Below are 13,070 nucleotides of genomic sequence, written 5' to 3'. Positions count from 1 at the left end.
TGGCACACAATAATTTTAACAAAACAATTATAATTATTACTGATAATGTACACTAAGATATATTAGAATTATAGGAATCTGCCATAACGTTGGAACACATACCAATAGCATATTTATACAAATATAGCCCAAAGAAAGCCAAATACCATTTTATATTTGACAATGCTTCCTGTATGATTTTATATCAAATAAGCCAAATTTTACCATTGTATTAGTGTGCTATTAATGTTAAACTCCATTTTTAATAAAACCTTGTAGACGCATTTACCCAATTTTAATGTTTGACCATAAGGTAAGATTTTTAGAGACCCTTTTTAACCCTTTATAATTTTTGTTAAAGAGCAGGTTAGTGCGTTAACAGAAACCCATTGTGCTTTTATTTTAATGCTCAATTTACAGAAAAACTGAATGATACCCCTTTAACTTTAGCCAATACGTATACACACGAAATTTTCTTTACAATTAACCTTCCAAAACTTGCTTAAGCCTTTAAAACAATTTTTTAACCTTTTAATGTAGGCAAAAATCCACATTCTTAAGCCTTCTTATAATCTTTTTACCAAAAGTATATTTTACTTTCCTTACACACCTTGCTCATAAACTATTTCTTCAATAGTTTTAAATATATGTTACACTGCTAACTTTCAGCAACCTTTAATTTTGATGAAAACCTTGGTAAGTTTGGGAATTTACTTACGTACTAAGTGTAGGGCCTAGGACCTAGACAGAAGTGCAGATAAGGTCTGGCTTATTCCAGCCTTTAACTCCATGTGTCCTAGGTTTTATTTAGCTGCAAAGCAGGCAAGTTGTACAGCTAAGAGTTAGAGTGAAATTTTTTAAAGCATTCAGGAGGCCTAATTACTTTTAAATTATACAACATTTCTTGCACAAATTCCGTTTTATAAAATTTTTCCCGACTTTCACAGACAATTGCTGACATGCCTTAACTTTCTGACTTGTTGTAAACATCCCTTTTTTTAAACAACAGTTAATTTACTTTAGGACACAAATTTACCATATAAGATTCTTTCTTATACAAATTATCTTTTCTTTAATATTAAAGATGATAACAGTTATTTCCCAAAACAAATTTCCTTCATGTCTGTGGACTAGACTGCCTAAGGCCACAAGGTTAGAAGTTAGGATATTTTACTAAATAGTTTAAGATATAGCTATCTTCATTAAACCAATATTAATGCTTTATTTATTTAAAAAATTACACAAGCAAAGATTATTTTGTTTGGGCTGAGTTGTAGTTTTGTAGCCTCTATGCCAGATGTTGACACCTTATAGTATTTTGCAGCGATAAGTATGAAATTGCTTGATTAACAAATGCAAATAAAAATGTACGCTGGCAACTGTTAAGACACTTTTAACTTTGCTGTACCAGTAAGTTTTAAAGATTAAAGTTACGAGAACTGAAAGGCCCCACAGCTTTTATTTTCCCTTACAAATATTTGATTTAAGTGCTTATTTTTTTGGCCAATTAGAGTTCTTTTCATAGACATTGCACACATAAAACATATATAGCCACACAGACAATCAGAAGAAGATTTAGTAGTTATAAGATTTCTTTTCTGCTAATTTTCCAGTTGGATTATTGGCCTTCGGGTGAGGCCTTTTAAGAACAGAGCTAAGAAAACGGTTTCTAGGGCCTAATAAACAAGTACAGTTGGAAGACAAAGACAGATTTTTGAGAGGTACTTATTTAAGTCTAGGGGTTTCATAAGGAAAACAGATTTTTCCCAAAACGGGATTTGTGGCACCTTTTTTGTTTTCCCAAGGAGTCCCAGGCCACCAGGAGTCATTTTAGGGTCTTTCATACATGCACCAAGAGTGGCAAGATAGAGTGAGAAAAGTAATTTAGTTGACCAGGAAAAAACCTTTTCCAGGAAAACAAAATTTATGAAGAGAAAAACATAAACACGGCTGGGCATTGTGGCTCACGCCTGTAATCCCAGCACTTTGGGAGGCCGAGGTGGGCGGATCTTGAGGTCAGGAGTTCCGAGACCAGCTGGGCCAACATAGTGAAACCCTGTCTCTACTAAAAATACAAAAATTAGCTGGGTGTGGAGACACACGCCTGTAGTCCCAGCTACTTGGCAGGCTGAGACAGGAGAATCACTTGAACCCAGGAGGTGGAGGTTGCAGTGAGCCGAGACCACGCCATTGCACTCCAGCCTGGCTTGCAGAGCGAGACACCATGTCAAAAAACAAAACAAAACAAAGCAAAACAAAACAAAACAAATCAAAAACCATAAAGCCCTTTTGAATATACTTATACCTTTGATTTGTGACAAATGAGACATAGAGAAAGGGACATGAACACGAGCAAGGCCTTCAGCCCCAGCCACTTCCTGGAGAGGGAGAGTGGGTTAAATGGAGTAAAAACAATGGGTTAAAAGTTTCAGAGGAGGGAGAGACCTGAGGAGGGAGAGTTTTTATAAGGAAGAAAGATTTTATGAGAGGTGCAAGCGTGACACAGGGAGGGTGGGGATTTATGGTAGAAGTAGAAGAAAGCCTGACTACAGAGAACCTCTTGCCATTGCCATTCCTGGTTATAAAGTTGTTAAGGTTCTTGAAAATTTTCAAGTTAAAGGTGCCAATTTTGGGCCATCGGCTGTCATTATCTAATGTGTATTGGGGCCAGGCCATGTTACCATAAAAGACTAAACACTTAAGCCAAGTTTGACGAGGTTGTGAAGGAGAGAGTACAGTGGAGAGGGTGTAGAAATGTGGGATTGTTTGGCTTGCAAGTGGACTGGCGAGAAGAAGCCAAGGGTGTCTGTTTTGGTTCTAGGCATCCCCAGACAAAAGACAGAGACCCAGAGTCCTCTTTCTAAAGAGGACAGTCAAGCTGAGAAGAAACTGGACGTCCCCAAGATTTCCTCTAGCTTAGTCCCACTGGTCCTCTGAGGACTGGGATGGCAGACCTGACTTTTCCTGGGTACTGAGAGAAAGCCAGGGGAGGGCAGATCTTACCAGTCAGCTGGATTAGTGTCCAATGTTGGATGTTCTGGTTGGAATCGCCAAAGGGGCTCTTGGACTGCAGCCACACGAGGAAGAGAGAGAGAGAGAAAGAGAGAGAGAGAAAAGGGAGGATGAGGGAAAAGTGAAGTGAGAGAAATAGATGGGGTGGGTGGCCAGAGACCCATAGGATTCAGAAATTAACTCAGGATGAGCTGTCTTTGCCCACTGCTTCTTGGGTTGCAGGAAGTCCTCTGCTCCCAGCACCTGTCCCGGGTTTCAGCACAATGTAAGAGTTAAAGAGAGAGGAGAGAAACATGAAACACAGCTTTACAGTTAAAGACACATTTATTTTAGAAAAAACCTGAGAGGGGATTCTGGGCGATTTTGGTGAGGAGCCCTTTTTTTTTTTTTTTTTTTTTACAGACTAAGAGTATATATTGGTTTTAGGGTGAGGGGGCTTATCACAAGCTGGGAATATTTCTGTGTGGGGGAGAAGTTTACGGTGGGGTTGGAATGTCTCTGGGTGGAGGGGAGGTTATCTTGGGGCTGGCATCTTCCTGGCCAGGGTGGGGTTACCTTGGGGCTAGCTTGTCTCTGGTCTGTGAGGAGTTTGGAATGTTTCTGGTTGGAGATGTTATTTGTGGTTTATGGTCATGCTGACCTTAGCCATTAGGCTGATGCCCTTTGGGTTTTGGCGGTTTTTGATTAAGGTGAATTTTAAAATGACAGATCTTGTTCAAGATGGCAGTACTCCTGCTTTGTCCATGATGTCCTAAGCCTCTAGCCCCTGATGCCTTGGTATCGTCACTGATTGCAAAAGCTATGCCATGCCTAATGTGCATTTTCAGGAAGCAACAATTAGCATGTTTCTGAGTTTGGAGACCTGGATTCTTGCAAGAGACTATGGGTTCCTATGATCCTATGGTCTATTCCAGCTTCAATATTCTATGATAAAATGATGTCCAATGCTTTCTCTATTTCAAAAATCTGGCCAGACGTGGTGGTTCACACCGTAATCCCAGCACTTTGGGAGGGTGAGGCAGGTGGATCACATGGTCAGGAGATCAGGACCATCCTGGCTAACATGGTGAAACCTCATCTCCACTAAAAATACAAAAAATTACCCAGACATGGTGGCACGCGCCTGTAGTCCCAGCTGCTCAGGAGGCTGAGACAGAAGAATTGCTTGAACCCGGGAGACAGAGGTTGCAGTGAGCCGAGATCACGCCACTGCACTCTAGCCTGGGCAAGAGAGCTAGACTCTGTTGCAAAAAAAATATATATATATATGTGTGTGTGTTTGTGTGTGTGTGTGTGTGTGTGTGTGTATACATATGTGAGTGTGTGTATAAAAATCTCAGTTCTATTTGTTTGATGTCATGAATTTTCACATCCTATTATACTCGCTAGTAATAGTTTGTAATTACCGAACACACTATGTACTAGGCTCTGTGCTAAAAGTTTAAATATATTAATTAATTTGTTTTTCACAACAATCCTGAGAAGTAGGTGCTAGCATTTTTTCCATTTTTCATACAAACAATCAAAGACTCAGAGGAGTTAAGAAACTTGACCTAGATCACCCAACTTGGAAGTAGCAGAATTCAGATTTGAACCAGGCCTATGATCTTACTTTTATTCCATATTTCCTCTGAACATAACAAGAGTAATACTAAGGAGTACAACATTAATATAAGTTTAGTACTACAGCTGGCAATTTAATAACCCTTGCCACAACTGTGAGAACATGTAGCCTGAATAGTACTCTATCCATTTTATTGATAGGGAATTAATCACTTACCAGTGTTGCTCCCTGACAGTTAAAACATGTAAATGCTTTCTAATAATGAAGACTGCAATACTAAGTTCAGATTAACATGCTTCATTCATCAAATATTTCTTGAAAGTTTACATGTTCCAGGTACTGTAGTAAAATAACTGATAAAAGTATCATTTTTTTTTGAAAGAAGTACAAGTACCATTTAATGTCTTCACCATTAAATGGAGGATAGCCTTTCCAATAAAGTGACTTCCGACTAGTGACCTTAAGAAAATTAGGATACATAGGCCGGGCATGGTGGCTCACGATTGTAATCTCAGCCCTTTGGGAGGCAAAGGCAGGCAGATCACGAGGTCAGGAGTTCAAGACCAGCCTGGCCAACACAATGAAACCCCATCTATACTAAAAATCCAAAAATTAGCCAGGCGTGGTAGCAGGCACCTGTAATCTCAGCTACTCAGGAGGCTGAGGGAGGAGAGTTGCTTGAAACCAGGAGGCAGAGGTTGCAGAGAGCCAAGAATGCACCACTGCACTCCAGGCTAGCCGACAAAGCAAGGCTCCGTCTCAAAAAAAAAAAAAAAAAAAAAAAAAAAAAGAAAAAGAAAAGAAAAGAAAGAAGGAAAGAAAAAGAAAAGAAAAGAAAATTAGGATACATAGTGGATATTTTAGAGAAGAACCTTCTAGGCAGAAGTATGCAAAGACCCTGATATGGATGGCAGGTTAGAGGAATCACATGCATGGTGAGTTACAAGAGTCACAGATTGGGGAGTGTGATAGAAGCAGAGTGATTCATGAGAAGAATAAGTATTAATGTCAGAGAGGTAATAGGTGCCCAAATCAAGTACAGTCTTAGGAATTTGGATTTTATTTTAATCAAGATGAAAAGTCTGTGGAGTTTTCATCAAAGGAAAAACATGATCTGGCTTAAAATATATTGTAGGAGATCAAGGATAGAAGAAATAACCCATTGTCATTATCACATTACAAATTATTTTTCAGAATTATTTTTTGTTTGCTCAGATGATTTTCAAAAACATCTTTAGCTACTTAATTTAACTTTTTAAGTATTCAGACTTGTGAAGCTTTCTACCAGTTTAGGTTTAGAGATCGTCTCCTCTCTTCTCTCCTCTTCTCCTTTCCTCCCTCCCTCCCTCCTTCCCTCCCTCCCTCCCTTCCTTCCTCTCTTTCTTCCTTACTTCCTTGTCTTTTAGATTCCTCCCAGAGCATAAGATAACGTAAGACAATGTTTGCTGTCTGAAATGAGTTCAAGTCCCCTGTTATTACAAGAGTTCAAAAACGTGATGACCTCCAAAGGATGATTAAGAAGTAGAATCAGTCTCAAGTTGCAGTGTGGTGTATGGGGATCACTCTCTAGGGTCTACAGTCAATGACAAAGTATTTGCTGACTTTCAAATGGATCGGTGATATTTTGTTTTTTTTTTTTTTGTTTTTTTGAGACAGAGTCTGGCTCTGTCACCCAGGCTGGAGTGCAGTGGCAGGATCTTGGCTCACTGCAACCTCCACCACGTGGATTCAAGCAATTCTCCTGCCTCAGCCTCCCCAGTAGCTGGGATTACAGGCGCCCGCCACCATGCCCAGCTAATTTTTTTGTATGTTGGCAGAGACAGGGTTTCACCATGTTGGCCAGGCTCGTCTCAAACTCCTGACCTCAGGTGATCCGCCAGCCTCGGCCTCCCAAAGTGCTGGGATTACAGGCATGAGCCACTGCACCTGGCCAGATCAGTGATTCTTGATTTTCTTGGCCATGAAGAAAGTGATGCAATATGCTCTTCAAGGGCCTTTCTGCAGAATAGAGAAGATAAGATGCAAACTATTCTCATTTATTAACACCTTGGTTATAACTATATCTGTTTCTCTTACATTCAGAAAATTGTATTGGAATGCAAATGGTTGTGAGAGATACCACTTTTTATTGAAATAGCTGGCACATGAATATACCTGGTTACAATGCTTGGCTGAATGAGAAATGCAATGCCATTTTATGTAATTGCACTTAATATGCATGAGTCTCACACTTAATCAATTTCCCAATGTTGTATCCATCGAACATCTCCTGAGATGCGTATCATCCCATCTGGCCCTAAATGGCTGATTCATGCAGAACATTTTCATGTCATCCCTCAATCCCAACCACAGGGCACCTTCAGATCCAACTCTCTTGAAAACACTTTAGTGTCCTTCTTAGGGGCATGGGAAACATTAAACTGCTTTCTTTCACCATTCTGATTCTTCAGGAAAGGAAGTAGAGCTGTTACAGGCCATTTACTGACTATGTGCTGCTCTCAGGTAGCCCCACTCCCTCTGCTGTACTGCACACAAAAACATAGTACATGATTAACTATGTAAGACCCTCTCAGGCCCATCTTCCCAGACAGAACACTTGGACATTTCTTTCTTCTTTATTTTTATTATTTTAAACTGACAGATAAAATTGAATATATTTATCATGTATATAATGTTTGAAGTATATACACTGTAGAATGAATAAATATAGCTAATTAACATGTGCATCATCCCACAAAGTTATCATTTTGTATTGAGAACACTTAACATCTACTCTCTTATTTATCAATAATACAACATATTATGATCATCTGTAGTCACCATGTTGTACAATGTATCTCTGGAGCTTATTCCTCCAGTCTAACAGAAATTTGGTATCCTTTGACCAATGTCTTTCCAGCCACCACCACCAAGCCCCTAGTCACCACCGTTCTACTCTCTACTTCTATGAGACTTCTTAATTTTTTATTACTTTATTTTTAAATTTTTGTTAACTTTTGTTTAAGGTTCAGGGGTACATGTGCAGGCTTGTTATATAGGGAGATTGTGTGTCACACGGGTTTGGTGTACAGATTATTTCATCACCCAGGTAATCAGCATAATAGCTGATAGGTAGCTTTTCAATCCTCACCCTCCTCCCATCCTTTACCCCCAAGTAGACACTGGTGTCTGTTGTTTCCTTCTTTGTGTCCACGTGTACCGATGTTTAGCTCTTGCTTATAAATGGAAAAAGGTGGTATTCCGTTTTCTGTTCCCATGTGAGTTAGCTTAGAATAATGGCCTCCAGCTCCATCCATGTTGCTGCAAAAGACCTGATCTCGTTTTTTTATGGCTGCATAGTATTCCGCGTTATGTACCACATTGTCTTTATCCAGTCTACTGTTGATGGGCCTTTAGGTTGATTCAATATCTTTGCTGTTGTGTGAATAGTGCTGTCAAGAACACACGCATGCATATGTCTTAATGGTAGAATGATATATATCCTTTGGGTGTGTGTCCAATAATGTGATTGCTGAGATGAATGGTAATTCTAAGTTCTTGCAGAAATCACCAAACTGCTTTCTACAACGGCTGTACTAAGTTACATTCCCATAAACAGTGCATAGGTGTTCTCTTTTCATTTCTTTCAAGGCAGCAGGTTTCTTTCTGGCCCAGGGTGTGTCTAGAAATGTTATCCAGGAGCTAGTGCCTGGAACAGGGGCTTCACAACCCTGACCAGTGCCCTGTCCCGCTGTAGTTGAGCTAGTATTCAAGATGCAAGAAAAAAAAACGCTCCTCACTCTTCCATCTCCTCAAATGGAAAGAAGGGGTCTTTTATGGAGCCGCTAGCTGGGCAGGCTGGGGCTAGGGCAGGGGTGACACCAGCACTCACTTGGCTGCCCCAGCTGGTATCTCAGTAGGTCATGTGCACCCCTCCACATACCCGCCACAATCCACTGCCTCTGGGCCCAATTCTATGCTAGAACTCACCTACGAGTTACAGATCTTATGGCCTAGACTGCCTTTAAGGTTGTCTGAGAAACCTGGAACAATTTTTTAGCCCTTGGTGGCAAGGTTTGCCGAAACTCAAGTTCTGATTACTGGGATGGGTAATTTCCCTCTGGCTAGAGGTGGTTTAAATGCTCCCTTCCCAGATAGGAGTCAGCTAAGTTTGGTCTGGTTTTCCTTTCTCCTGTAAGAGACAGCACTGGGTTCAGTGACCCACAACCGCTCTGCTCTTGCTCTTCCAGCTTCCAGAGATGCTCTTTACACCACGCTGCCACTGCCTAGGGTAGGGAAGGGGTGGGGTCAGCGATTTAAGACCGTTTATTCCAACTCTTCCGTGCCTCTTTCAGTGATACAACCAGGTACTATGGGAGTTCCCCTGATTTTGGGTTCTTATGGAGGTGTAGGTGTGGATAGTTGTTAAATTTGTGTCCTTGTGAGGGGGCTGATCTGTGCAGCCTTCTATTCTGCTTTTCTTGCTCCGCCTCTCTCTGCTTAGTTTTGTTTTTTTGTTTGTTTGTTTTTGTTTGTTTGTTTTTTGTTTTTCCTCTGCAATGCCTAAGGCTAAAGAATGTGATCCCGTATTACTATCCTAAATATGAAAAATTCTTTAATGTCACGTGCTGGATGGAAATATTGGTTTGCAATGAGAAATACTTTCAACTCTACATATCAAAGAGTAAGAAAAAAAGCATTGGGATTTTTTGTTTTTACCTCGTGGTCCGACAATTTGAAAGAATATTCTTTTATTCCAAAGATGGTATGTGAGGGATTTTGTTCTGGAAATCAGAGCTAGGTATTTAGGTATTTGGTTGGAGAAAAGAAAACTGGTTTTTGTCTATTGATATTTAGTATATTTTATTTTTTTCATGTTATCAATGACAATGTTATGACTTAGCAAACAACAGTTACAAATAACTAAAATTGTAATTGCTCCTGCATTTTTATTTAACTCCCTCATGTATCCTGAGAAGACCTTCTTGTTTTACCGAATTGTCTCTCCAACATCCCCTGAACTCTCAACAGGTAGGCACTATGTGAAGGTCAATTCAAGGACAGAAACTAAAACGCCATCCACAGGTGACTCCATGGTGAATCCCTGTGGTGTCTTTTCCTGCTAACTGATGGGTATCCACCAAGCAGTTTTCTTTTTCGCTATAAATATTATACTGTTTGACATTTTAAGAAACATTGTAATCAAAATCTATAGCCTTAATTAAATGATGAATTTCAGGAAATTATCATGCAAGATGGAAGCGTTATAAAGCCGATAATAGACACACTCTCCTAAAAATGATCTCACCACATCACACCTAACCCTTCTCACCACCTTGCAGGTCACATTCCCTGGAAAAAAGCTCCTCATACTTAGAGTGTTTTACTTTCCTTTTCCCAAGTCGTGGCGATTTTGAATATTCACACTTTGCGGATATCAACACATTTCTAAAGCATACTTATCTTGATTAAAGACTGTTGAGGTTATCAAAACAGTAACACAAATATTTAAGATGCATTGAAAATATTGTTTTAGAATGGGCTTTTCAATCATTTCATTACAAGCAATGCTTTCCTGCTGTTTACTTACTCCTACATCTACTAGCTTCTTTTGTATTGTGCTTTGTGTTTTACAGAACATTTACTCTTTATAAAGCATATATTTCTAACCTAGGAAAATATCAAATGGAAAGGGGATGGGAATACCTTTGATATGTACATTCAGCAGAACTATGTGCTGCCTGGTACAGTTGCGTGAACATATACACATCTCCACTTCCCGTGAGATAAAATTTTAAGAAGAAAATTTTCTTTAGGACTCAGTCCTCCCCCAGGCCTTATTTACAATGTCTGGCTTACTGTCAACCTGTGGGTCTGTCAACCGACCTTACAGGACCTCATATCCCTCCCTTCTCAAATGCCTACCTCTTCCCTTCCCTTCCCCCCACCACCATCAGAAAACAGGCAGAGATATACACAGCCATCGGCTTCTCAAACTTGATTTTATTGTAATCATCGCCGTTGGTGGTGAGGATTTGTCCAATTTGGTTTCTCCGTGTTTGGCTAGTCCTCCTCACCCTCCTCTGAAGATCCTTCAGATGTGTCTGGGTCTTCGTCTTCTTGTGAAGATCCTTCAGCTGAGTCTAGGTCTTTATCCTTTTGTGAGGATCCTTCAGATAACCCCAGGTCTTCATCCTCCTGTGGAGATCCTTCAGGTAATTCTAGGTCTTCATCCTCCTGGGAAGATCCTTCAGGTAAGTCTAGGTCTTCATCTTGCTTTGAAGATCCTTCAGCTGAGTCTAGGTCTTCATCCTCCTGTGAAGATCCTTCAGCAGAGTCTAGGCCTTCATCCACCTCCTCTTGGACTGGACTGATGGAGTTCTCTCGGGACTGGTCATTCTCCTGTTGATTTGAATGTATTTTCTTAGTCTTCCTGTAGCACAACACTAATACTGGTGAATATTCTGATGTTTTCATCTTTTTCAAACTCGGTTCGGGGGCTAAGTCCCTGTTTGGTGTCTCCTGCATCTGTTAAGAAAACAGTGAGAGGCCAGAAAGACATTATTTTGGGTGAATAGGATAGAAACTGGATAGCAAGGGGGGCTTTATGAGAAGGAATGCAGGTTGAGGAAGGGGTTTGATCCAGAGAAGAACAAGGTTGAATCACAGGGCAGGGATCTATGGGGAAGAAGAAGAGGAGCATGGGTAGGGTCATCTGTTAGTCCAAACTGCACCATTTTGTAAGTTCTTTGCTGTTTTGCAGACCTTGGTCAAAGTGAAACATCCCATGGGGGTTCAGGCCATGAGAAACATCCTGCCTAACCGCCTGTCCACAAGGGAGACAAAGGCCCAACTAAAGAAACATCCCTATCATATCTTGCTTGGCAAAGTTCTAAGGAGCACCACAATGATATTCCACCAGAAAGAGGGCCAAACCACCTGGTCATAACATCTTATCAATATCCTGCAGGGCAGCAAGCCATACTGCCCAGATCCCTCCCACCCATACCTGTAAGTACCCCAGGCTGTAAGCAGTGGTGGGATCTGGCATTAAGCTGATCCCCACTTCCACAAGTGTCTGCAGTATTCCTGTGTTGCTGTTTGAGCTGCCCCCTCTCTATGTGTCTTTCTTTCATCCTCACTTTCTCTTCAAAACCTAACATTTTGGTGTCAAAACCTGGAGTGGTGATTGGGTTCTAATGGGTAAGTTTTCTCCTGCAACCGGGAAAGCAGAAAGCAGCACAAACTAGACTGGGGCCTGCTTCCAGATCCTGAGTGATCTCCCTGTTCCTAGTCCCCTTCCCCTTATACTCTAGTCTTCTCCAGACCTGGGATAACCTCCAGATATTGATCAAACTCTTGACCTTTTTCACTTCCCTTCCTTCCCCTTTCTGGGCTGCTGCAACAAGGATCACCCCCATTTCCGGACATCACATCCAACCCTGGGCGTCAATTAGTGGATGAGTCTCCCTCTTTCTCCTTTCTGGATTCCTCTCTATTTCTGCCTGTTCTCCAAAAAACAATCAAGTACTGGGTGAGAGGTCTCCCCAGTCACCAGGTGACCGCAGCCTCCCTTTTCAGGGGACAGCCTCAGAGTGTTTGCCACTCTGGCCGCTCCAGCCTCTGGGGAGCATGAATACTAGGGGGCTGCCCTGACTCTCCAGGTCCCTTCTTCCAGGCGGAATCAAGTACTCACATTCCTCTGTTGTATTCACTTCTCTCTGGAGTACTCACTCCCCCCTGGGGTATTCACTCTCTTCCAGGGTACTCATTTTCCTCAGGGGTATTCACTCCCATCCAGAGTATTCACTCCCCTCTTCCAAAGAAACAAAACATTCAACTTCCAAATTCACCATAATCTAAAAAAGCTTTCTCCAACACAATGGTAAATAATCTGAAGTGCTTTGCTTATCTTCATTCACAGCTCACTCTCCCTCTCTGCCAATCTTGTTCACCTTTTCAAATCTTACTCCTCAAGGAGAAACCCCCCAAAATGCCTCCTCCTCTGGACAAGCCTTCCTCCTCTGAATTTCAACCTGGCCAACAAACCCCTTCCTCTGCCTCCTGCCCACTACTGTTCCCTCCACCTTCTCCTTGGGATCCAGCTCCTCCACCCGCTTACTGTCGCCCTCCATCCCCCTTCCTTCTCCACCTCAAACCAGGTCTCACACCCAACCCTCTTTCGCCGAAAACCAGGCACATGCCCAAAGGCCTTCCAAAGTCTTTCCCTTGCAGGAGGTTGCGAGGCTTGAAGGCATAATCTGAATTCAAGTTCCCTAGCTGACTTCTCCCACATTGAAAAGAGATTTGACACCTTTTCAATGGATCCTACCTCCTTCTGCAAGGAATTTCTGTACTTCCCTAAATCTTATGACGTTACCTGACATGACATATATGTCATCCTCTCCTCTACCCTCACCTTGGAGGACAGGGAACACATCTTTATTGGCACCCAGGCCCATGAGAACACCCTCCAACAAAAAGATGCTTCTCACAACCCAATAGGGACCCTAGCTGTCCCCAAAACTGACCCCAA

At 41.5% G+C, this 13,070-nt stretch overlaps 1 protein-coding gene across 1 annotated transcript; it reads right to left on the bottom strand.

The window, feature by feature from the left end:
* Positions 1 to 10,597: 10,597 nt before the first annotated feature.
* LOC116811301 (sperm protein associated with the nucleus on the X chromosome N2-like) lies at positions 10,598 to 11,064 on the bottom strand. Its single transcript, XM_032756356.2, has one exon. It carries the CDS (start codon positions 11,060 to 11,062, stop codon positions 10,598 to 10,600), a length of 465 nt encoding a protein of 154 aa, XP_032612247.1. The 5' UTR covers positions 11,063 to 11,064.
* Positions 11,065 to 13,070: the final 2,006 nt, after the last annotated feature.

This window comes from Hylobates moloch, unplaced genomic scaffold (genome assembly GCF_009828535.3).
Source record: "Hylobates moloch isolate HMO894 unplaced genomic scaffold, HMol_V3 SCAFFOLD_7, whole genome shotgun sequence".
In the NCBI taxonomy this organism is placed as follows: Eukaryota; Metazoa; Chordata; class Mammalia; order Primates; family Hylobatidae; genus Hylobates; species Hylobates moloch.
This window is presented reverse-complemented; position numbering and strand designations above follow the sequence as displayed.